We start from the raw sequence: 23,722 nt of genomic DNA on the forward strand, positions 1-23,722 counted from the left end.
TTGGGGAAGAACTGGTGTCACTACGACCTTTTCCAGATAGTCAGCTCTGGCTTCTATTCTTTGAGAAAAAACAGGGTTGAGGGCTGCCAGTCAGCTCTGCTTTCACCTGGTTCTGGCTATCTCTAACCATTTGGATTTAGTGGTCTTCCTATTCAGAGAAACAAAATTTCTGTCAAGACTTTGGGAAGGAAAAGTCTATTGGAAGGGTTGGGGGAATGGCTTTGTATAAGTATGAGGATTTAAATTTGTGCCCCATCAGTGATGTAAGAAATCTGGGTGTGGTGGTGTGTTCTTATAACAACTCTCACACTAGAGAGGTGAAGTCTCACTGGCTAGCCAGTCTGAAGAATGATGCCCAGCGGGGGTCCTACCTGCATATGCATACAGCATATGCATACATGCTCCTGCATACATGGTCATTCCCCCCCACACACACACAGCATGCACATGAGCTTATACACTCAAAGAAAAAAACAGATTGGAGGCCTATACACTTTGGGAATGGCATCTATGGTATGGCCGATTACTGTGATGAGCTTTTTAGAAAACAACAGGTAAGCATGAGGGAGCACCACATTTTAACAAGCGGGAGCACTGTGTAGTCAGACCACAGCAGCCCTAAGCAGGACTCCTTCACCTAGCTCAGTTTTCTAGTCCTGCATCTCATTTTAAACCCCCAGTTGCCACAGCCACTGAGAACTGATTCCAAATGGGGGGGGGGCATCTACATTCTGTTGCCTATGGACCTAACTCAATGAGAAGAACTGTCTGTCGCCCCTGTCCAGCCCAGGCAGGTGTATTGTTCTGCCTTGGCAAATATCCCTCATCTCTCCGTAATTCTTAGCTGACATCTCAGCCTTTGTCTTGTCAGCTCGGAAGCTATAATCAAAGTGCCCGTTTGTCGCTGACTGTGTCTGAAGCGTTTCATACGGACTGTCTCCTTTCCTCCCCACCAACCGGACCTTAAATGTGCCCAGAAAGCTCCTAGGCTGAAGGTCTGGGCCCCAGTGCAGTATTGATCATATATAGGGCCTTGGGTAGGGGCGGGGAGGGTGGTTCTGAATCTTGAGGTCTCTGATTAATCAATGGATTAATTCATTCATCCATAGACTCATAGCCTAAGGGTTATTTAAAGGTAAGGGGAAACTAGACCAAGGGAAGCTTGTCCTCAAAAAATATTCTCTCCTTGTCCCACATCTTCATGTCACCATGAAGCACCAGCATTTTTTTTCCTGCCAGGTGCTTCTGGGTTTGTCACCAAACTGAAAGCAATCAGGTCAAGAGACTATGGACTGAAACCACAAGCTCAAATAAACCTTTTCCGGGTTAATCAAGTATTTTGATTCTCAAGTATTTTGATTATTCCGGTTCTCAAGTATTTTGTCACAGCAAAGCAAATCTGACACAGACACACTGCTCCTCCCTGAATTGGGTACTGTTAGTATCCCCATTTCACAGATGAGAAAAGCGAGGATGATAGCATTTGTCTCAAAGTCGGAGGTGGAAGCAAGATTTGAAGCTTGGCAGTTTGAGATCCAGACTGTTGGGGCCATCACCATCGCCACCACCACCATCAAAAGGAACTGAGGTCTGGCTCTGAACATTGTGCAGTTGTGGATACGACACCAAACCTGCTTCCTGGGAGTGAAAGGGCCATGTTCCCTTCCCAGCTCAGAATAAGAAGAGCACACATGAAGATCACTAAGCACATGTGTGCTGGTGCCAGGCTTGGCTATTGGCCTCACACTATCATTTCTGTTCATTCGGGAAACTGCCCTAGCCCAGGAAGCCACACGACTCGATGGACTAGTCTGACCTTTCTGAACTCCCCTCCCCGTTTCAAGGAAACAGGATAAGGGGCTTCATGTGTGTTATGGAAACACCGAATCCCAAGGCAGTTCTGCCGACAAAAATACAGTGTTGGGGCTGCTTCCTCTAACAGCAAAAGGGGAGGGGAATCCACATTGAAGGACAGTGTTTAAGATTACTAAGCGGCTCTTCTGGCACAACCCCTGTCCCCTACACATATCCTGCTAAGGAAGGGTAAGTGACCCCTGGCACGGAAACTCCATCTGTGATCCTTAACCAGCTGTGCGATATTCTCATCTATAATTTTCTTTTGAACCCAGTGCAAACCTGGGTCATAAACTGCCTCCCTTGGAAGAGCCCCGGCGGGCTGGTGGGAAATGGGCACGGAGAGGTGTCAGCTCCTGGACTGAGATCTGCTTCCTGGGTTTAGAGGCATTTAATAAGGATATCAAGAGGAGATGCAGATGAGAACACTCCAAGTGGGCTCTGCGGGGAGTCATAAAGGGTCCATTCATAAAAAGTTATGTGCGCATTATGCCTGGATTTTTTGCACAGTGCCCTGGGAAAGAGAATGTGATGCAGAGGTTTTCAGAGCAAAGGATGCCTACTTTACAATCCGCCCTAATCCGCTCTCCCTCCTGCCAAAAGGGGCCTTGACCTGCCCCTCCCGGCAGATTGCATGGCACTGACCCCTCCCAGGGACCAGCTTAGCCGACACAATGCACTTGTTCCAAACACAAAAATTCACTAACGACTGCATTTGGAAACATCAGAGCAGACCAAATAGTTGGCAAAGGAGGGTGCCTGCAAATGAAGAGTGATGGTTCCAGGCACCCGGCCATGCCTTGGCTGCAACACGGTGTGTGTGAGAGCGCGCGTGTGTGCTCACACACACACAGAAAGAGAGACAGAGACAGAGAGATAGAGAGACACACAGAGAGCAATAACTCAGGTAAAATATGAGCACTAACTATCCCCCCCACCCCCATCCATCCAAGCCATCACCACCACCAATAAACTGACAAACTGCACAAGCTCCGTCCCAGTACTGAGTGCAGCAGAGACACCGGGATCCCTACTGAGAGAATTCCCGCTTGCCATTCGAGCAAAGGAAATGCCTGGAAACCAGCTCTTGTCCACTCTCTGGGAAACTTTGGCTCCTTCCTCCCATGGCTTTAGTCTAGCCCATTCCTGGGGTGTAGGGCTGCCAACCTTGGCAAGCAGAAATCCAGGAAGCCTGGTTAACCGCGACTCCCAGATAAGCAACGCATGGACTGTTTCATCTGACATCGGAGGGAAGGACTGTAAATATTCAGCAGTCACCTGTCTCCTTCACCAGGACACTGGCACTCTGGTTGGACTTCAGTCACTAGCTAGCTGTGAGGCCTTAGGCACTCAGTGCGTGTGAGAAGTTTGGCTTTCACGTGCCACGAGGGATTCGGTGACCTGAAGGTGTCTGTCAAGTTGAGGGTCTCCGATTCCTTGTACTGATGAATCTCCTCCCACATGCCTTTTATAAAATGTTATTGTGGAGAATCCAAACAGTAAACAGGTGACCAAGACACAGCCTAATGCTGCCCACCACCCAAATGCTTCCTTACTTGGAGGCAATTGGTCCATGATGCCCTTGAATAGCATCATCTCTGTGTGTTTGGTACGAGGCAGGCCAATGCAATCATTCTCTGACCCACTTTTGTGCGTTCTGTTTAAGTTGTATTCCAGGAGTCTTACCCAGAGATATTTTCCAGGCAATGATGGCACTCAGACAATTTAAAAATCCCTGCTCCCAAGAGAGGAGGGGATTGGCACTTGGATGCATATGTGTGTCCAGGTGCACTTATACATGTGTGAGGATGTGGATACAATTACATATGTGTATCCAGGTACATGTGGGGCCAGAGTTCAACATCATGTGTCCTCCTGACTCTCCACCTTATATTTTGAGAACAGGATATCTTGCTGAATTTGGACCTCATTGGTTCAATTAAGCTGGCTGGCTCAGGGGTTCCAGGGACCCACCCATTTCCACTACTACCCCCTAGTCCTGGAGTACAGACACACACTACAGTGCCTGGGTATTTATGGAGGTGCTAGGAATCCAAACTTTGGTCCTTACACTAGTGCAAAAAACACTTTCCTTGCCGAGTCATCTCCCTGCCCTGCACCCTGCCATTTTGTCTCCCTTGACCTAGATCTCTGACTGCTACTTCCACATCTGTTCATTTTAGGCTGGACACAAAACCCAGTGCAGATAGGCTCTACCCTGTCTTGGGCAGTATAACCACTTGTCTATGCCCACACTCCTACGTATACTTCCGGGGAGAACTTAGCTTGTATACCTGGACCATGAACTACCTGATGGGTTGTTTCCAGTGATGGCACACAGTCCTAGCTGCTCCTAGCACTTTGGAGCATCTAAGGACACAAATTCCCACCTGTTTGTACCCTTGGGGAATTAAACTCACATCTTCTAAATGCAGGCACTCGTGGGCTCTTCTCATTTGATAGCCGAAGGCTACAGATTACTCACGTAGAAGGCTACAGGCTCCCTAGAGACTATCCCGTCTGGTGGACTGTCTCATCCTGGTCCCCCAGGACCTTACACAACATCAGGGTTCTCTTTCTCATCCCTATCTGCAGCCCACTGCCCTGCCCACAGCTCCTTCTCAGGTTCATCACCGGTGACACGGCAAGTGTGGCTTTCCACTCACATGAAGGAATACGGGGAACCAAGTTATCGCCAAAACCTTGAACTTGACCAGGCCAGGACGGCATCATTCAGATCGTCTGAGCAATGAGGATACCCCACACTCAACTGCAACCCTCCATCTGCCTCTTTGAGCTTCTCTGTTTCTCCCTGCAGCTTCATTATAGCTGTCCTCCTCAGGCCAATGAGTCCAGAGTCAGCTCCCAAAACCCAAGACCACTGATTGTAGGCAATACTAATCTTCCGTGATCATCAAGAGAAATCTCTCTGGGGAAACCCTTCTCTTTATAGTGGCTTCCTGTGATCTTTCGCTCACAAGTCCAAGCTACCTTTGGTCGATGAGTCTGTACTCTTGTCTACTCCACAAAAGTAATCCCTGCCCATCAGAAACTCTGGAAGAGATAACCAAACCAAGAACAGAACAGAAACATTAAAAAAAAAAATCCTCTAAAATAACCCACTATGGGTTCTTTATGTCTCTAATTTTATTTGAGATTTATATCATAAATCATAAAATGTTTCCTCGACGTTGGGTTATGCCCACACAGTGCTTTAAGTAATTTAGTTTTGACAATTTAAGGCAGCACAGCTGTGCTCTTTATTTTATCAAACTGGTCCCGTTCCACTCACCTCTGCCTGTGACAGCCCCTAACCGCAATTCCTGCTTTATACACATCTTTATGTACGTGCGTCTTTGAGATAATTCTACTTACTCCCCTCTGTAACACTGCACAGGTTACAGAGTGCCGGGAAAATCTCTCTCTCAGATACGCACTGGGCCTCCGGCTTTATTTTATTGGATGGGAATTTTCCATTGAAAAGGTGTGTCACAATTTACTCCGCTAAGCCTTACTGCTGAACATTTAAATGGCTTTGATTCTTCTTGCTTCAGTGCACCTCCCTGTTGCCAGAGCTCTGCACACTTCCTTAATTAGTTCCCTAGGAGACATTCCAAGGAGTGGAATTGCTGGGTCATAAGGTGCTGACAGTTTTTAAAAGCCTTTAACATGTGTGGCCAAATGGAGTGGTCAGAGTTTTACAATGACAAGAGCGCCCAAGAGCTTCCTGTGCCAGCTGCCACATGGAACCTTCCGGATAGAAAGAGCCTCCCGGAGAACACACCCCGTCTCTCACTCTCTGAGGGTTGATGTCCACTCACCCAACAGGGGGGCCTTTCTCCAGTAACCGTCCCGGATCTCCACGTAATCATACCAGCACAGGCGGCTCTTAAACAAATCCATGGAGGTGAAATTTAGGATGATCTGTAAAGAATTACCATAAAGTAGGCTTGAACAACAAAAGCCCAAAGAGTTCTGAGAGGCACGTCTTACAGACCGATGTTCTCGTGTTACCCCTTAGCATAAAGAGCCCTCAGACCGCAGTAGGAGCATCTTCTCAAAACACACACACACAGGAAGTCTCCTGACATCAAATAATAAACCTTAGGTGGGATGGGGAGTAAACAGAGGGAGATGGGTCCTTTAGTCCTGTCTGGGGAGTCCCTTGAGCTTTTGAAGTTGCTAGGTGGTTTACAGAAAGCAAGATGCATTTAAAGATAGGCAAGGGCAAGTTGAGACTAGGGATTTGGGAGGAGGTAAGAGGTCAGTGAGGTTCAGAGATACGAAAGGATCTTGTAACATCATCAATCATTCCAGAGGGTCTGGGGTTAGCTCAAGTGCATCTGAGCACGGCATCCCTCAGCCAGGACCTCTCATTTCTGAAGTGTTATCTCCAAAAGCCTTCCTGAAGCTGGGCCACCCACTCAATTCTCTCATCTTCTTATTCTTACTAGTTGGCCGCTCATAGTGTGTTCCTGTGCTGTTTCTCTTCAATGTCCCCTCCTAATGGCTACTGTTGGCATGATCCCCAGTTACCCAGCTTTCCACAGCTTACAACCTCAGGTTTTTCAGACTGCCCCCACCACACACTTAGAAAACCTCTAAAGAATTCCCTATACCCTTATCTTGTAAGGCCAACCTGCCTTGTTTTCTAGACTCTCCGAGGCCAGCCTGTATCTCTTTCTCAATGCTCTATAGGTTACGAAAGCCTTCACTGGGCCCAGATAAATGCCCCATGGTAAGTCCATGCGTAGGTGGAACCACACAATGTTAGATCTTTAGGAGTCCCCATTGTCTTTCCCTTTCAGGGGTGTCTAATCAGACAGGTTTGGGCTCACACCTCAGCTCCACCCCTCACTGGCTCTAGAATCCTGAGGAAGTTATTCGACTCCCTCATCTGGAAGACAATGTGCACACCACCAGGTTGTAGAGGAGTCTGTGAGAGAACCCGCATACGGAGTGCCTAGTGCTTTTAAAAGTCAGACTAGACTGAGTGTGCCCTTAGCATATCACAGCTGACATCCCACAGTCCCTCAACAGGCTTTCTGTCTATCCTGATCATCATTGAGACCATCCACTCCTTCCCCAGGGCCAATCCCCATCCAGTGAGATTCTTCCACGGAGCCCAGTGGTCGCCTAGGAAATGAAGAATGAGTACCGGAGAACAACAGATGGGGTTGCATGCGGGTGTGTGTGTGCCATGGGCGTGTCTGTCAGATGCCTACGGGGTGGGGAACCCAAGCTGAGCAGCATCTTAAATTAGGGTGTCCCTGGGTTTCTCTCAACTCTGCATCATGCTTGTGATGAGGAGGTGGGGTTCAAGAATGCTTCTAAGCTTTGGCCCCACAAGAATTCTTCAGTCTTTGCTCTTTTAAGATTACAGTGAGGAAATGTTAGTAAACCCTCCTTGGAAACACATTCATGGCCTGACTGAGAGGGATAATTATTCAGGCTGATTATTTTAAGTATGTTAGTGAACCATAAAGACCATCAGGGGAAGAGGTGATGAGCGAGAGGTGCTCTGAGAGTCAATCAGGTTTGCTAATTACCAGCAGCTCTGGGGAAGGCTGGGTGAAGCAGAAATGGGAATAATTGCAGGAATTTCAACGATGTATATTCTCTGTGCCCCCAGTGAGCACTAATAATTGAGACTTAGTGAAGCTTACACGGTTCAAACATATCACACAGTCCTGCTGTGCAGTAAGTCAACAATGTGGGGATTACCAGGCCCCCTCCTCCTCCTCCTCCTCCTCCTCCTCCTCCTGCTTCCTGCCTGTTAGTACTTCTAGCAGGCACAGTCCTATCCACGCAAAAGGTCTGTATCTTGGGTTCAAGAAGACAACCACACTGTGTTTGCATATGTGTGCAAGTGTGTGCGCGCACACACACACACACACACAGAGTCATGCAGAAGGCAGGGAAAGGTGTCATTTGTCTTCCTCTGTCACCTATCCCGATTTTCTCGAGACAAGGTCTCCCACTGAACCAGAAGCTTGCCATTCTGCTGTGTTGGTTAGCTAGCAAGCTCTCAGAATCTGCCTGACTCCATCCCCCTATGTCAGGTCGCAGGCATGCATGGGCCATACTGGGCTTTTCACGTGAGTGCTGGAGATTTGAACTCGGATCCTCATGCTTGCACAGCAAGCACTCGTACCCACCGTGCAGCCTTCTAAGCCCTGGCATTGTCGTAATACTCAGTTGTGACATTGCCTATGCACACATAAATGTATGTGTGCGCGAGCTCTGTCTCCTTTGTGCAACACGATGATAGTCCAGTATTTGGGTTCTCAGGTCCTCAGCGGTGTGGGTTCACATCCCGACTCTCCATCAAAGTTAGTCACCTTGAGTAAGTCCGATTTCTACTCTATGATGAGCAGGGTATCAGCACTTAGCATGTGGGGTTGGTACAAGGATGTGACCTACATGGCTTACTGAGGGAAGAACCCAGTGCATAGAAAATGCTCTCAATGGACCATAGCCACTGCTTTCTGGTTCTCACATTATACTTGAAGTTATGAAGTAAGTGTATCTGTAGGCTGGCTGTGGAGACCTGAACATATCTAATACAACCCAGTGTCTCTAGTTGTCCAGGCTTGGCTCCATCCTCACATATCCACACATCCATTGACAAAGGCTCATTGTGCCATAGCTGTGCCATTCAAAGTGGGATGCTGGGACTCATGTGGACGACCTCTGTCCTCTGTGTGCTTAAGGACTGTATGCTAGAATACAGTAGTTATGATACTGAGGTACATGTGAGGGAACACAGGGAGAACCCCTCGCCTAAGCCCAAGAAGGAGGGATGATCTGAAACAAGCTAAAAAAAAAAATCTAGATTTTTTTTCCAATAAAAAGATAAAAGGTTGGAGAGATGGATCGGTGGTTAACAGTGTGTATTTTTCTAGCAGAGCACCCTAGCTCAGTTCCTACTACATGCCATGTTGGGTGGCTGATAACTGCCTGTAACTCCAGCTCCAGGGGTCTGGGTTCAGGGGATCTGCATCAGCTCCAGCTCTTATCTGGACGCCATGGGCACCTGTACACACACACTCATGCACACACACACACTCTCCAACACACATATACATATAACTACACCCCCCCACACACACACCCTCCAACACACATATACATATAACTACATCCCCACACACATACACACACACACACTCTCCAACACACATATACATATAACTATACTCCCCCCACACACACACCCTCCAACACACATATACATATAACTACACCCCCACACACATACACACACACTCTTGCACACACACACTCTCCAACACACATATACATATAACTACACCCCCACACACATACACACACACTCATGCACACACATACACTCTCCAACACACATATACATATAACTACACCCCCACACACACATACACACACACACCCTCCAACACATATATACATATAACTACACCCACACACACATATACACACACACCCTCCAACACACATATACATATAACTATACCCCACCACACACACACACATACCCTTCATCACACATATACATATAACTATACCCACACACACATACATACACACACATACACACACACACACACACACCCTTCAACACACATATACATATAACTTAAAATTTTTAAAAAATCTTTTGAGATAAAGTTCAGAATTCAAAGCCCCTCTCTGTATTTTATTATGTGGTTGGGCAGTTTCCCCTCAGTCTCTGTTCACAGAATGGACATAAAGTGCCCTGTAAGTGGAACAAAGCGTATCCATCCTTGGACTAAGAAGAAGAAGTTCTGGTCCTGAGCTCAGCTCTAGAGGGCAATGGAATCTTCAAAGCCTACAGATACAGAGCTTGCCAAGACCCTAACGTCTTCTTCCAGGGGCCCAGGGCCTTAGCATTCTCTAAGCCAAGTTATAAGACATTCCATGGCTTCCTTCTTGGATCTGACATCAGACACATGACTGACCACCCTACCAGAGGGCAAACATGGAGCAGCTGCTTGCAAGGCTGGAGTGAATGGTGTGGGCTGGACATCAACGCAGGTGGAGGTAGAGGGCTGGCCACTCCAGTATGTCGACAAATTCTAGACTGGACACTTGCCCGTCCTCTAGAGTATTGTAACAGCCCAGGTAGAGGAAAGGGTGTGGTTTACCTGCCAATTAGCTTGATTCATAACCTATGTGGACATTTAGTACATGCCAGGCCTCCATTTATATGGGTAAGGCTGGCTTTGAGGTCATAAAACAGGGAATGCAATGCAAGCAGGTGTGCTCCTGGCACATAGTAGGTATTCAGGACACCTGCTATTATTAACAGCACAAGGGTTGGTTCCTCCTACTGTACCTGGCTCAGGGTGCCACACTGTCCCTGATGGGGGTCCAGCCTACCTTTTAAAGAGGATGCTAACTGTTCGTGTGTGTGGAGTGCAGTGTGATACCCAGGTGTGTGTGCAGCATGCACCGATATAATCAAAAGAGTTAGTGTTCTCACCTACCTTTTCCCCTGGGGTGACAGAGATCCTCCAGACGCAGTGGGAATAGGAGGGGTAGCCATTTGGGAAACCAGGTGCTGAAAAGTTTCCTGTTGTGTCCTGTAGTGTCTCCCCACATGCTGCACAAGCAAAAAAAAAAAAAAAAAAAAAAAAAAAACGACAGCTCTGATGCAGGCAGACACGAGGCTCCCACCTGAGCTACTCTGCCCAGGCTCGTGGAGTAAAAGCCTTTCCCAAGCCAAAGCCCTGTGAATGACTGATGGGAAGCAAGCCAAGTACACGGCCATTTTTCCAGCTAGGGCAAGCAAAAGTAACATCTTGGTGCCAAGGGCAGCACCGAGAGTTCCTGCCAAAGGCTCTCGGGACTCCGTGTGGCTTGATCCAGGTTCAGATCTCAATTCCCCAGCCATGAACTGAACCAACTCATGGGCCAGTGAGATCATCCACATCACACTGAATGGGTCCACTCAGGGTTTGGCATCCACAGAGTGTTTCAGGGTGTTTCAGAATGTAGAATTGATTTGCTGATTGGTTATGAGAGAGGTTGAGTCCAGAGCCTTGGGCATGCTAGGCAAATGCTCTAACCGAGCTAAATGCCTTCAGCCACACTGGAGCCTCCGTGACTGCTAACAACAGCCATAGCAGAGAGAACACAGAAGCATACGTCAGGAAAGCCAAAAGGAAATATGCTTTGAAACTCATTTATGCTCTTAGCTTGATCTTGCCTCCTTCCCAATTCTTTTCTCTTTGCTGTTTGCCTGTGAGAGAGCTACCAAACAAACAAGAAAGCAGAGGAAAATGCAGGGATACAGGGAGCTAGACTAGCATGGTCTACAGTGTGGTCTTGGGCCCATTCGTCTCTGAAGGTTGCCCAGCAATGAATGGGCATAGAACATAGAACCTGCATGGGAAATAATTACTTCTTGTTCTTCCCTAAAACGAATGAAGAAAGGGGAATTCCTGTAGCTTGGGAGCAAACAATATTTGTATTTCCTGAACTATGGAGATGGATACCCCAAAAATACAAAGCCAGTGGCTGGCTGAGTTGACTCCCACCATGAGGTTACCCACAAAGTGCAGGAAATGGGCCTCTTTAAACATCTCTTCCCTCTGTTGATGCCACCTCTGTTTGGCCATTGCCCTAGCTTGCAGTGACCCCCTTGGAGCATCTTCTGCTGCTTTTGGAGCTATGGAAAAAGGCATGCAGAGGGCTGCCCATCATTTGCCTCAGGAAATCCTGGCTATCGGGGGGCTCAGTGTCACATTACAGAACAACTGCCAGGCATAGAGAGGCTCACTCCCAGCAGTCAACACCCCCGAGGGTTCCATGGAAATTATTTTAGAATAATCATCAGCATTCTGCAGGAATAGATACATTACTGTGTGCTCCAGGATATTTACCAGCTGCCTGGGAGCCTTCAGGGAAATAAGCAGCTTATACAGTGTAACTAAATAAATACTATGGCATTTCCCAGGGAATGCTCTAAGGTTTCCCTTTGAATTTAGAGGGTTATACGATACATGTGTCCCGAATTTCGGCCCTAGCATGCCCCTAGATGATTGAGAGATGGCTGAACGTATTTCCTTGCCTTGTGAGGAAGCAGCCTACAACAGCATTTTGTAGTCCCCACGGTCCTGCATTGTAGGGCAATGTCACAGCCCAGACTTTCTCCAGTGGCCCCAGTTTCAAATTTTCAACCGCAAATAAAAACACATCTTGTCTGAAGGGTGTGGAAAAAGCTACTGGAGCTGTTGTTGATGGAACTTCCTTCTGCCCTCCCCAGTCCCCTAAAGTTCATCCTGCTCCATCAGTGGCACTAAATTGTCTGCTATGATTGACACTTGGCTTGAATTTAGAAGTGTCTTGGGGCCCTGATCCCAAGATGACATGGAACAAAAAGATGCCAAAGCAGGCAGTTTTAATTGTCAACTTGATATGAGCTAGGACTCCTGGGAAGAGAGTCCTACTGAAGAATTATCTAGATCAGTTGGCCTGTGGCATGTCTATGGGAGGTTGTCTTGATTGTAATTTGATGTAAGAAGACCCAGCCTAATGTAGGTGGTACCATTTCCTAGGCAGGAGGTCCCAAGCTATATAAGGCAGGAGAAAGCTACAGGAGACACCAAACAAGGAAGGATCCAAGAATCTCTCTCTGTTCCTGACTGTGAGCTGCCTTGGCTTCCCCACCATAATAGATTGTAACTTCAAACTCTAAGTAAAAAAAAAAAAAACAAACTCTGTCACCTGTGCTGCTTTTGTCAGGGTATTTTATCATAGCAAGAGAAATGTGAAGGCACAGAGGGTCCATCTGAGCAGGGACCGCTGCCCGAGCACACAAGCCTTTGCTCCACCCCTAAGATACTCTTTGGTCTTTAAACAACCCTGAGGCCACAGCACAGAGACTGTTCAGAACCAAACTTCTATCATCCCCAAAGTATTCCCCTCGCTCTGCTCTTTGTCTCCTTGCCATATTAACATTCCCCAGTTCCTTAGAAAGAAGAGGGGCTCTCAGAGCAATGTGTCACCCTGTGCTGGTTCCATGTGCTCTCTGCTCTCTTCACTCAGTGCTTTGTCAAGAACTTCAAAAGCCTCCCATAGACAGGCTATGGGCTCTGAGCCTGCGACGTGCCTCTCTCAGCTTTCTGCACTGCACACTTCCTAACAAATACACAAGAAACCACAGCTGCCAAGGAGTGGTCCTTTCAGTTCCCAGCAAGGGGATGGGGTTGCTTGCACACAGCATGCATTGTGTAGCATGGGATGCTAGGAGTTGCTGGGAGTCCCCGTGGCTCACAGTTACCTGGGCATTTGTACAGCTTCCTGGCTTGAGCTATATCTCCCTGACTGAGCCGCACGCGTTGGCCAATGGTTGGCCTGACGCCATTGTCGTCTCGACGGGGGAGGATGGTGTCTAAGAAAACTCCTCTACAGGAAGAAAAAAAGAGAGAGAGAGAGAGAGGGAGAAAAGTCAAGGCTGCCAAGTTATGCGTGAGGACAGTCCCAGTCTTCGTTTCTTTCCTGGTAACCCATCAGTATTCCTGTCCCCATCCCTTGTCACCCCTGTCCCTTGCTACATGATGAGTGGCTTCCTCTACTCAGGCTGCCTTGCGATATTCCAACTCATCTGATCTGCCTACTCATTTCCCAATGGGAAGGCAACTGCCAAGTTGAAAAATATACCCTAGTCCAGTAGTCGGAGGCCTGCCTTCCATGTGTGTATTGAGTACTTCCATGAAGCTCTGGACAGGACCTTGCCCTGGAACCATCATGTTGCACAAACCAGAGACCACCATTTGGAGATCACAGTGTGAGTGGCTCTAGGCAGTACTTTGTGTAGATAGGTCTTGGAGCTGCTTCAGGAAGAGCCTGAGAACTGGTCTAGCAGCTAGACAGCAAGCACAGGTGAATGAGCTGATCAATCAGACTTTGAATGGTTTGCTGGCCAGATCAGATGGACCGTGAGCTAAATCAAGAGCACTAGGGGTCAGTAAAAGACGCCAAGCTGCACATTCCCATGCCAGGCCTGCCTTTGCCACGTTGGTTAACTTAACAAGCCCCTTCCCTTCTCTGAACCTTTCTGAGCCTCAGTTTACTCCTCTGTACAATAGGAGTTTGTCTGGTTGGTCATAATGGCTCCTCCCAGCCCTAGCACCTTACTCTACACTTGTGTGACTAAGATCTAGAATTCAAGGGGCATTTCGAAAACACAAGAGGACCCCCCCCCCCAGATGCCTGGCTGAGCCCTGGATTACTCACAACTCAATGTAGAGCGCAAGACCCCTCCTCGGCCTGTAGATTCTCTATTTGGGCCTGTCCAACAAGGAGTCCCTTCTCCAAGTCTCATGTTCCTTTCTTAACCAACTTTTTGAAAAAGAGTTGTCTCTGCTCCTTTTTGGTGCTCAGCGGGGCCCTCTCATTGTCATCTGCCTCTCTGCATCTCTCGAAGCTGTCAGCTTTCTCTTTCCTCACTGTCCTTCCTGGGTTCACAGGCTTTGTTGCATGAACTGGGAGAGAGGGCAACCACATCTACTTCCTGCTCGGGCCATGCCCCTGCCTCTGTTCTCTTCCCATGCTATACCTCAGAGTTCTAACTACCTACAGAGAATTGTCTCCTGTCCGCTGCCTCTGTTCTCTTCCCAGGCTACACCACAGAGAGTTCTAACTACCCACAGAGAACTGTCTCCTGTTCAGAACAAGCTAGTAGACCCCAGGTCCTGGTGCCACCTCCCTGAGCTGTGCCTACCTAGACCCAACCCTAGCATTAGCTAGGAATGGAACTCATCCCACCCTTCCAATTGTCTCCTGACCTTTGTCTCTGGAGATTGAGTCAGAAAGTGCTCTCAGCTCCTCCCTGTTCCTCACTCTCTTTTTATTGAGAGCAAACCAATGATCAAGTTCTGTCCAGTACACCTTGCAGGCATCCCTCGACCCCATACCCTTCTCCTGGGTGCCAGACCATTGCCTGAGTTCATGTGACCAGCATCTCTTCCTGAATTTTTTTTCCAGAAATTTCCTGACTGTGTCCCTTTCTGTGGACTCAGCCTCCAGTCCTACAATGTTGTAATGTGGGCACCCCAGCAGGCTAGGTACAGGTATGTACTTAGCAGCTTCCTATCACTTGGCTGTCTGGGCCCTTTGCTCATGGCTTCTGACCTCCTCTCCTGCCATACCTTCTGGATCCCAAACAAATTCCAGCATACACTGTCCTCGCCCTAGCATACCCATCCCCACCCCGCCTCGCCTACCAGTAGACTCCTACTCATTCTCTAGAACCCCGTCACCTCCCTCCCCCTCTTAAAAGCCTTCTAGGACCCTGTCTGTCCCTCCCACCTTATGTTGCCATATTCTCTTGACTAATTTCATGTTATACTATTTTTTTTTAATGTGTGATGATATTTTCTCCTCTGTCAAAAGTAAGTTTCTCAAGACTAGGTTTCTCATTTCTGTCCTTAGGGACTGGGGGCAGAGGAGAAATACAAACTCTGCCTACTTCTTTAATTAAATTATGCAGCCACAATCAGGGACTGTCTTCAAAGAACTTCACAAAATAGTTATTTACATGCAACAGAATCAGCTAAAACATACACAGCCTAGTTATTAACTGCTCTCTCTCTCTCTCTTTCTCTCTCTGTCTCTCTCTCTCTTCCCCAGCTCTGTGCTCTCTTAAATTCTCTGCCACACTGGATAATACACATCTCCATTTCTTTCTGCTTACGTCGCCTTGTTATCTTTTTGGCTGTGAAATGCTTGTTTTTCTCAGTCAGACTCCCAGCGTCCGTTCTCGCCAAGAAGCAGAACTGGGTCTCCTTTGCCCAGCATTTAACCTTCTGCCCTGACTTTCTCTGAGTCCCATGCCCTTATTCTCCAGAGTCCCCTCAAGACACTTCAGTGGCACCCCTGTTTTCCCCTCCTGACACCAGGTTTGAAACCCCAAATCACAACCCCTAAGAACTAAAATTCTAAATTCAGTCACCTGCTACTCAACAGAAAGACTTCTGCCCTAACAAAAGACATGTCACCCATGACAGTTTCTTGATAGAGACATTTTGCAAACAAATATCAGCATGTTGTGGAAGGAGTAGCCTTAGCAGATGACTGGCAAAGCCACCAGTGGGCCTGGCATGTACAGACCACATCCCCTCCTCCATCATCCTTAGGGACTCTTGATGTGTCTTCCTGACCTTTCCTCTGCAGAGGACCCTGGGAGGCAGGCCTATTGTCACTAGGTTCCCAAGTGACTTCGTGTGGGAACAGAGCTAGAAAATGGAGAGCCAGCCCCAGCACCTACACAGGCCTGGAACTTTCTGCCAGAGATTTTCATCTTTCTGCTGACTGTGCCTGGAAGTTTGTTGCTCCTTGAGCACAGTAGGTGAGCACAGTAGGTTGGTGGTCTGAGTTCCCCAGGGGGCTGGGGGGGGTGCTTGAGACAAAAGTCACAGGCTGGACGCTGGCTCACAGCTGGTCTTCCTCAGAGCTAGGACATCAGTGCAATTCTCTGAGTTACTGACAGACAGCTGGCTTCTGGAGGATGGCCACTCTCAGAGCTGTCCTGCATGCAGTTCTAGAGCACTGCACCTTTCCCCTTTCTAGATAGACAGTGCCCAGCACTGACCTCAGGCTGAACACGGGAGGTTTGGCAGAGGCTTCGGAGGATAAAACGTCAACCCTGAGTTTTCCAAACAAAGACATCCCTGTAGCAGAGAGCTGTCTCCTCATCCTCTGGACCCGTGCCCAGCAAAACTTCTAAGGACACCCTTCCCCACTGCCTGGGCCCAACCAAGGGGGACAGGAAAAAATGGCAATAAAACCAGAGGAGACAGAGCTGAAAGGAGAGAGCTCAGGTCGTAAAGAGACTCAGAGACACAGAGAACGAGTTTCCCATCAGCAGGAAGGGCTTTCCTCCACAAGCCTGTACTCTGCAGGCAATCCGCCGCTCCCCCACAAGCAAGGTACAGAGTGGCCCCGGGGAAAGAAAGAATCCAGAGGAAAGAGTTGCAGTGAGAAAAGGAGAGGCGTCTGACAAAACACACACAAAGCCCGCCATTAAGATCCTGATGTGCAAAACAACCTCCTAAAACTTCATACAGAAAACCATCATAAACACCAGTATAGGCATCCACCTGCGGCCAAACATATTTGTGGAGGGAAGAATTCCAAACTCTGGGGCAAGAGCTGATAAGAGAGCTGGGGGAGATGGTTAAAATAACACACCTCACCATCCTGATAGTGATGTGCCTTTGAAAGACAACATTGCCATTGCTCTCATTTGGAGGCAGAGTGTATTTCTTCTCTTACCGGATTCTGGCCTTCTGGGTTGCTCTGACCAATAGAATGTAGCAGAAGTGATGGTATGCAAGTTCTAAATCCCAGCACTAAGAGGCTTGCAGCTGCCCAAGCTGCATCTAACAGTACTGAGTCCTTAAGCAGAGAAGGACGCACTGAAGGGTGAGGGGTCATGGGAAGGAGGACACAGGCTATGGCCAGCTGGTACTGAGGACTGGATGTGTGGCTGGCCATTTTAGACTTCCAGTCCAATCAAGCTCTGGGCAAGACCAGACCAAAGGAGAAAGAGCTGGGCTGACCCAGAGTATCAGAAACAACAGCAAGTTGTGGTTTAAGACACTAAGTGTGGTAAGGAAAGTGTGAAGCAATTGTGAAGGTATTGTAGCAGGAGCAGAAGTCTGCCTGGGGGCCAGGCCCTGCACCGTTGGCCATCATAGCCCGATGCTGTCTCTTGCCAATCTCCTTCCTAGGGGATCTAGGCACTTTGGATGATGTGTGATTACTTCATGAGTCTAGCCCAAGGGTTTCCTCTGGTCTATGTTGATAAGCTAGTTCATGCTGGCTTTGGAGTTCATCAAGGTTTCCTCCTGAGGGACAGAAGCGATTAGATTATGAGCTAGAGAGATCAGAGGAGAGGAAACAATATTTAGGAAAAGAAGAAAGTTAGGCAAAGTCGGATGAGCCTCTGCTTGGCTTCAGGCCCCAGAACTTGGGGCAGAGGATGGCAGGGAGCAAGTGAGAGGAAGGTGGCTTCGTTCCTAAGGCCTTAAGGCCCTAGATAGCAGAGGCTTAGAGCTTCCCATTCTGGAGAGGAGCAACCACCATGTGTGCGTGCAAAGACTTAGAAAGAATAAACAACAGGACTTTCCTTGCTCATTCCTCTGCAATGCAGCTCTCTAGGCCTCTTTGACCTCACAATTCACTTTAAAAAGTAACAAAAATCTACTGGGTACCTTGTTGGGACCCACTGGACACTAGAGAATGAGGTCGTGTCTTTGTCCAAGGATCTCAGTCTACTGGGGGGGGGGAGGGGAATGTTGCAGATAAACAGAGATGGCTCAGGCACTAAGGACTAGGCTCAGGACCAAAAATTATAAAGTGATTGTAAGAGTTACAGAAGTTACAGAAATAAGACCCAAGGCACAAGCTTCTCAGTGGGGCCAATGTGACACTGTGTCCTTGACAACTGATACTGTCTCTATATACCAGCCCATAGCCTCTGACCGACAGGTCGTGCCAGGTTATTCCTTCCATCTTTTCCAAGTTGAGTCTCAGCTCAATCCCAACACTTACATTCCCACCCACATCTCTTATCCCCGGTTAGGTTTCAACCTACCCACTCCATTGGCTTCCTCCCTCCATGTTCTAGTTAGCTTCAACTATCAGCTTGACATAGACTAGAGTCATCTGAGAGAACTGACTAGATCAAATTGGTCAATTTTTTTGATCATTAATTGATGTAGGTAGGCACAGTCCACCATGGGTGGCACTATTCCCTGCGAAAGTGACCCTAGGTTGTTATAAGAAAACTAGCTCTGGGGCTAGAGATATGGCTCAGTAGTTAAGAGAACTTGCTGCTCTTACAGAGGACCTAGGTTCAGATTCCAGGACCCACGTGGAAGCTCACAACTATCTATAACTCTAGTTTTAGGAGACCCAATGTGCTGCCTCTGAGGACACCAGGCACAGGTGAGGTATACTTAGGTACAGCAAAACACATATGAAATAGAAGTACATAACAGAGAGAGGGAAAGAGAGACTGAGACAGACTAAGCATGGACCTGTTGAGTGAGCCTGAAAGCGATATTTCATTATGGCAGTGGTTCTCAGTCTGTGGGTTCACAACCCACATATCCTGCATTTCTGATATTTACATTAAAATTCATAACAATAGCAAATTTACAGTTATGAAGTAGCAACAAAACAATTTTATGGTTGGGGGTCACTACAACATGAGGAACTGTATTGGAGGGTCACAGGGTTAGGAAGGTTGAGAACCACTGCTCTGCGGTTTCTGCTTCAAGTTCCTTACTTCCTTCAATAATGCACCGTGACCTGGCAGTATAAGACGAGATAAATTCTTTTCTCCCGAGTTGCATTGGTCATAGTATCTTATCATAGCAACAAAATGGAAACTAGGATTTCCCAACCCCAGAATGGACCGCTCCAGGCCTAGTTAGTTTACCAGTCCGGAAGAGGAAGCCCCTTCACTTCAGACTTCCTGTGTGGCAATGCGCAGAATCACCAGCCCACCCCTCTCTCACCTATACTAGACTCAGAGACTGCTGCACCTAACGCTGGACCTGGAAGGGGCTCAGAGAGCGGCTGCTCCACACATCTCCAGCACACTCAGAAACGGATTTGAGCAACACTCCCTGGTGAGAGGGCTGGAACCCCCACTTTGGTGCAGTAGGCAGGTCATGACTTAAGCAGATATGTGGCTAGGGAAATAGTGTTCCTGAGGAGCTTGGGATTTACCGGTTTGGCCACCTCATGGAAAGGATAGAGGAACTCGCCCTGGAACCAGAGTTCTCTCTTAGTAGTCGGTTTCCTATTCAGAGGCAACACAGCCAAGCCGGTGGCTCCCTTTAATCTTGACACACGTGAAGACTCAGAACGATCCATTTTTCTCTTTGCCTTGCCTACTAGGAAGCACTTGCAGGACTTGCTGCTCGCACTGAGAAGCCTCCACATCCTGCTGACGTACATTCTGAGCACTGACTTCCAAACTTCAACATGGCTGCCTGTTTTCCTCACCTTACTCTTGTGCGTGCATGCATGCGTTGGGAACCATCTCAGAGCTTTCTAGGGGAAAGATTAGATCAATGAACAGACTGTCGTAGGAGCATGCTTAACAGCTTAAAGGGGGGAAATATTTGCAGTGTGTCCTTTTAAGTGTTCCCTTTAAGAACTGGGAAGATTACCAGCTGGGACCAGTGTGGATGGGCTTCTGTGCACAGACACTCAATGTGGACTAGATGCAGAAGCAGTGTGGAGAACACAACATCTCCCTGCATAGCCCCACACATGGGACAGACCCCAAGTGTACTTGAGGTAAACAGCAGGTCCAGCCCTTCTCTGGTGAGTAGCACCCATCCCCTGGGACCTGAAAGCAGGGAACCTGGGTCTTTGTTCTCATTCTCATCTGAGTAACTGAGCTCTCTCAAGATAGCTGAAGCCTAGTTTTCTTTGTCTCTGAAAACAATCTGTGATTTACAGCCCTTCCATCTCTGACACAGCCTAGCTTCCAAAAACAACAGAGCCTCTTCTAGGACAACGGCAAGTACCTCTCGATTTGTTTAGGATGTGCATTAGTCAGAGATGCCCCCACCTAATGGGAATTCTACAAAAAGCCTTAGGTTACTCTTCCAGATGACCTTCCCATAATTTCTCCAGTGGCTCCTTGTGACATGAGGGCATGATGGAATGCCAGCTTCACAACAGGACTCAATCTCATTAGCAAGAACATGATTAGATTGTATTTCACGGCAGCCCAGAGGCCACTGTATTTCAAGGATGGCCAGGCTAGCCATGGTAGGAGCATGCCCAGACCCACTCACTCTCCGCAGACCTCAGGACGCCCAGCCAAGCCTGAGGCAGGTGCAATAAAACACATGTCCCAGCAAAGATTCCGACCTTGAGAAGGTGTTCCGGGCATAGTGCATGATGCTGTCGAAGTCGTAGGTCTCTCCCAGAGAGCTCACCTCGCCGGCTTCCATTTTTAAGAAATTATACTCCTGACCTGTGACACAACACTCTGTTAAGGACTATAGAAGTAAGGCAGTACCCAAGGAGAAGGTGTGGGGAGGAGGGCCCAGGGTAACTTCCTACTGCTTCCATTGCCAGAGCATCCAGACAACAGGATTTGTGGGGCTTCTGGTTATTGTTTGGAATAGAGTAGAAATTTGAAACATAGGGCAAGCCTTATGTTCTCTCTGCCCCACTGTCCAACACTCCCCCCTCCCAATGCCATTTGAAACTTACAAGTATGCTTGCAGAAAGATTAGCACTCACACTACTTGTCCAAAATACTTTGTTTAAAAAAAAATTCCCCCTTCATCCAGCAGCCGATGGAAAGAGATGCAGAGACTTACACCTAAACATTAGATGGATATTGGGGAGTCTTATGGGAGAAAGATTGAGGGGCTGGAAGAGGATGGGGCTCCACAGAAAGACCAACAGAGTCAACCAACCTGGACCCTTGGGGGCTCCCAGAGATTGAATCACCAACCAAAGAGTGAGCCCCCTGCACGTCTGTAGCAGATGAACAGCTTGGTCTTTATGTGAGTCTCTCAGAAACTGGAGTGGGGGCAGTCCCTGCGCCTGGGGGCAGTCCCTGCGCCTGTTGCCTGCCTGCCTATGGATCCCGAACTCCTAAATGGACAGCCTTGTCAGTGGGAGAGGATGCACCGAGTCCCACAGCGACTTGATGTGCAGGACAGGGGGGTGTTGACACCCAGAGGGGAAGGTGGAATGGGGGAGGACTTGCATAAGGGATTACTTAGGAGGAAAGAAAGGGTTGATATTGGGTTGTAAGATGAATGAATGAAAAACTTTAGTTTAAAAAAAAAAAACTCCCCAAAATTCTGATCTCACAAGGTGAAGAAACAAGAAAATAAATCAGAAAGTTAAATCCCAAGTGCTTTGTTCTCTGAAGCAAGTTTAAAGCAATCTGGGGAGTTTGGTCTGGATCGTGCTCTCTTCAAGCACGCTGACTTGAGTTCAATTCCCAGAACCATGTTAAAAAGCTGCAGAGATCGATGGGTCCCTAGGGCTTATTGGCAGCCATTCTAGCTGCCTTGGAAAGTTCAAGGTTAATGAGAAATTTCGTCTCAAAAAATGAGGAATGAAACCCAGGGTTGTTCTCTGGCCTCCACGTGCTATAAACATGGGAACATACATGTACAGATACATACACAACACAGATTTAAGGCAGCCCTATAACTTAGCTAGCTACTTTCATGTTTAATATCACCTTTTGGTTGTAGCTTTTTGTTTGTATTTCCTTGTTTTGAGACAGGTCTCATTAGTTGACTGAGATAGATTTGAACTCACCAATAGTCCAGGCTGGCCTCCAACTTGTGATCCTCCTGCCTCAACCTCCCTAGTGTGTGGCTTATAAGCCAATACTACCTCACCAGGCTCCAATACAAACTTTTAGACCAAATTATTCGACATGAGAAGATTCATACATGTTTGGTCTGTGCATGCTGTCTGTGTTGGGGCAGAATACTCTGCAGAGGTGTTGTTTTTGCATGGATTTGTATCTTAATCATGGTAGGGTTTCAAACGGCTGCATCGAGTGGCAAAAGTGACTCATAAAACCTGCCAGAACTCCTCTTTTGGAGAATCATCCCAGACACTGCCATTTCTGCCATTTAGGAACTGGGATTGGATCTCACTGCCCCTTACAACATGGAGGGAGACACATAGTTCCTATCCTATTGAAAGCCACAAGCTTCAGCAGATGTGTTCTCAGGAAGGCCACAGGTAGACAGTGGCAGAGCTCATAACAACAGCTTGCAAAATGGAGTCACTGTCTTCACTGCTAGCCATGAGCTTGAACAGCTCCCAGCAGCCCCTCCTCTCAGTGTTCCAAAGCCTGTGAATGTCCAAACTTGCTGGCTTCTAGATTCTACCCAAGATCCCTTACCTGGCTGGATGTTTTCCCTGATGATGGTGACGTGCTGGTCTCGGTCTGGCCGAGTGTGTTCATGCCAGAACCCAACCACGTGGCCCAGCTCGTGAGCCACAATGCCGAACTTGTCACAGTTTTTCCCGATGGATATGGCCTGTGGGCCACCTCCTCGGCGTCCCACGTAGGAACAACAACTGGGTGACAGAAAGATGCATATTAGCAGGTCTGAGGACATCAAAATAAAGAGGCACGCGCCATTCCAATCTTACCTTGCTATCCATGGTATAAAGGAACATTTGAAAAAGGAAATGCATTTCAGAGGCAGGAGATTTCCACTGTCCAACTCTCCAGAAGGAGGCCACAATTCCCTCAAAATGCATCTCTGCCCTTTGGTGGTCACAGATCCCATTTAGAACCAGAAGGCAGAAATGGACCTCCTACCTAGAATGAAATGTGTCTACTCCCATCTCTCTGCTAAGTTTTGTGTCTATGGGACCTTTTTTGAGGGGTAAGTGGCTGAGTTCTGCAAAGGGTGCCTCTGGATGTTATTGTCAATGACCTTCAGTGAGAGTCTATATTGTGTACAATTATTTTTTAAAGAAATGTTTAATCATTATTCCTAATATACAGGTAAACACTGGTTTGATGAGACTTTTACTATTATTTTGCTGTTGAGTAGCGTGTGTGTGTTTATGTGTGTGTGTGTGTGTGTGTGTGTGTGTACCTGACAGCACACTAGTATGAAGGTGTGTATGTACAGAGGTTTGCCAAAGAATGAAGTGGGTACTGGGAATTTAAGCTTGGAGCCTAAGGCTTCCAGAGCAAGCATCCTTGACCACTGAGGTATCTCTCTAGGCTGTTAGTATTGTTTAACTATGTAGCCAAGGTGAGCTTATGTGGAGAGCTGCGAAGCACCGCACCTCAAAGATGGCGCTGGCCGCCGCCCCCCGCCAGTCTGAT

General features: G+C 47.8%; 1 protein-coding gene across 2 annotated transcripts in view; it reads right to left on the reverse strand.

Moving 5' to 3' along the window:
- Tll2 (tolloid like 2) overlaps positions 1–23,722 on the reverse strand; it is a 124,439-nt gene that overhangs the window by 23,138 nt on the left and 77,579 nt on the right. For both annotated transcript variants that reach the window (XM_031390299.1, XM_031390300.1), the window contains exons 6-10: positions 22,778–22,956; positions 20,761–20,866; positions 13,142–13,266; positions 10,344–10,459; positions 5,676–5,778 (exon numbers count right to left, since the gene is read on the reverse strand). In XM_031390299.1, the coding sequence (XP_031246159.1) occupies positions 5,676–5,778; positions 10,344–10,459; positions 13,142–13,266; positions 20,761–20,866; positions 22,778–22,956 (629 nt within the window). The remainder of the gene's footprint in view (positions 1–5,675; positions 5,779–10,343; positions 10,460–13,141; positions 13,267–20,760; positions 20,867–22,777; positions 22,957–23,722) is intronic.

The sequence above is a fragment of the Mastomys coucha genome, unplaced genomic scaffold (assembly GCF_008632895.1).
Source record: "Mastomys coucha isolate ucsf_1 unplaced genomic scaffold, UCSF_Mcou_1 pScaffold21, whole genome shotgun sequence".
NCBI classification, from domain to species: domain Eukaryota; kingdom Metazoa; phylum Chordata; class Mammalia; order Rodentia; family Muridae; genus Mastomys; species Mastomys coucha.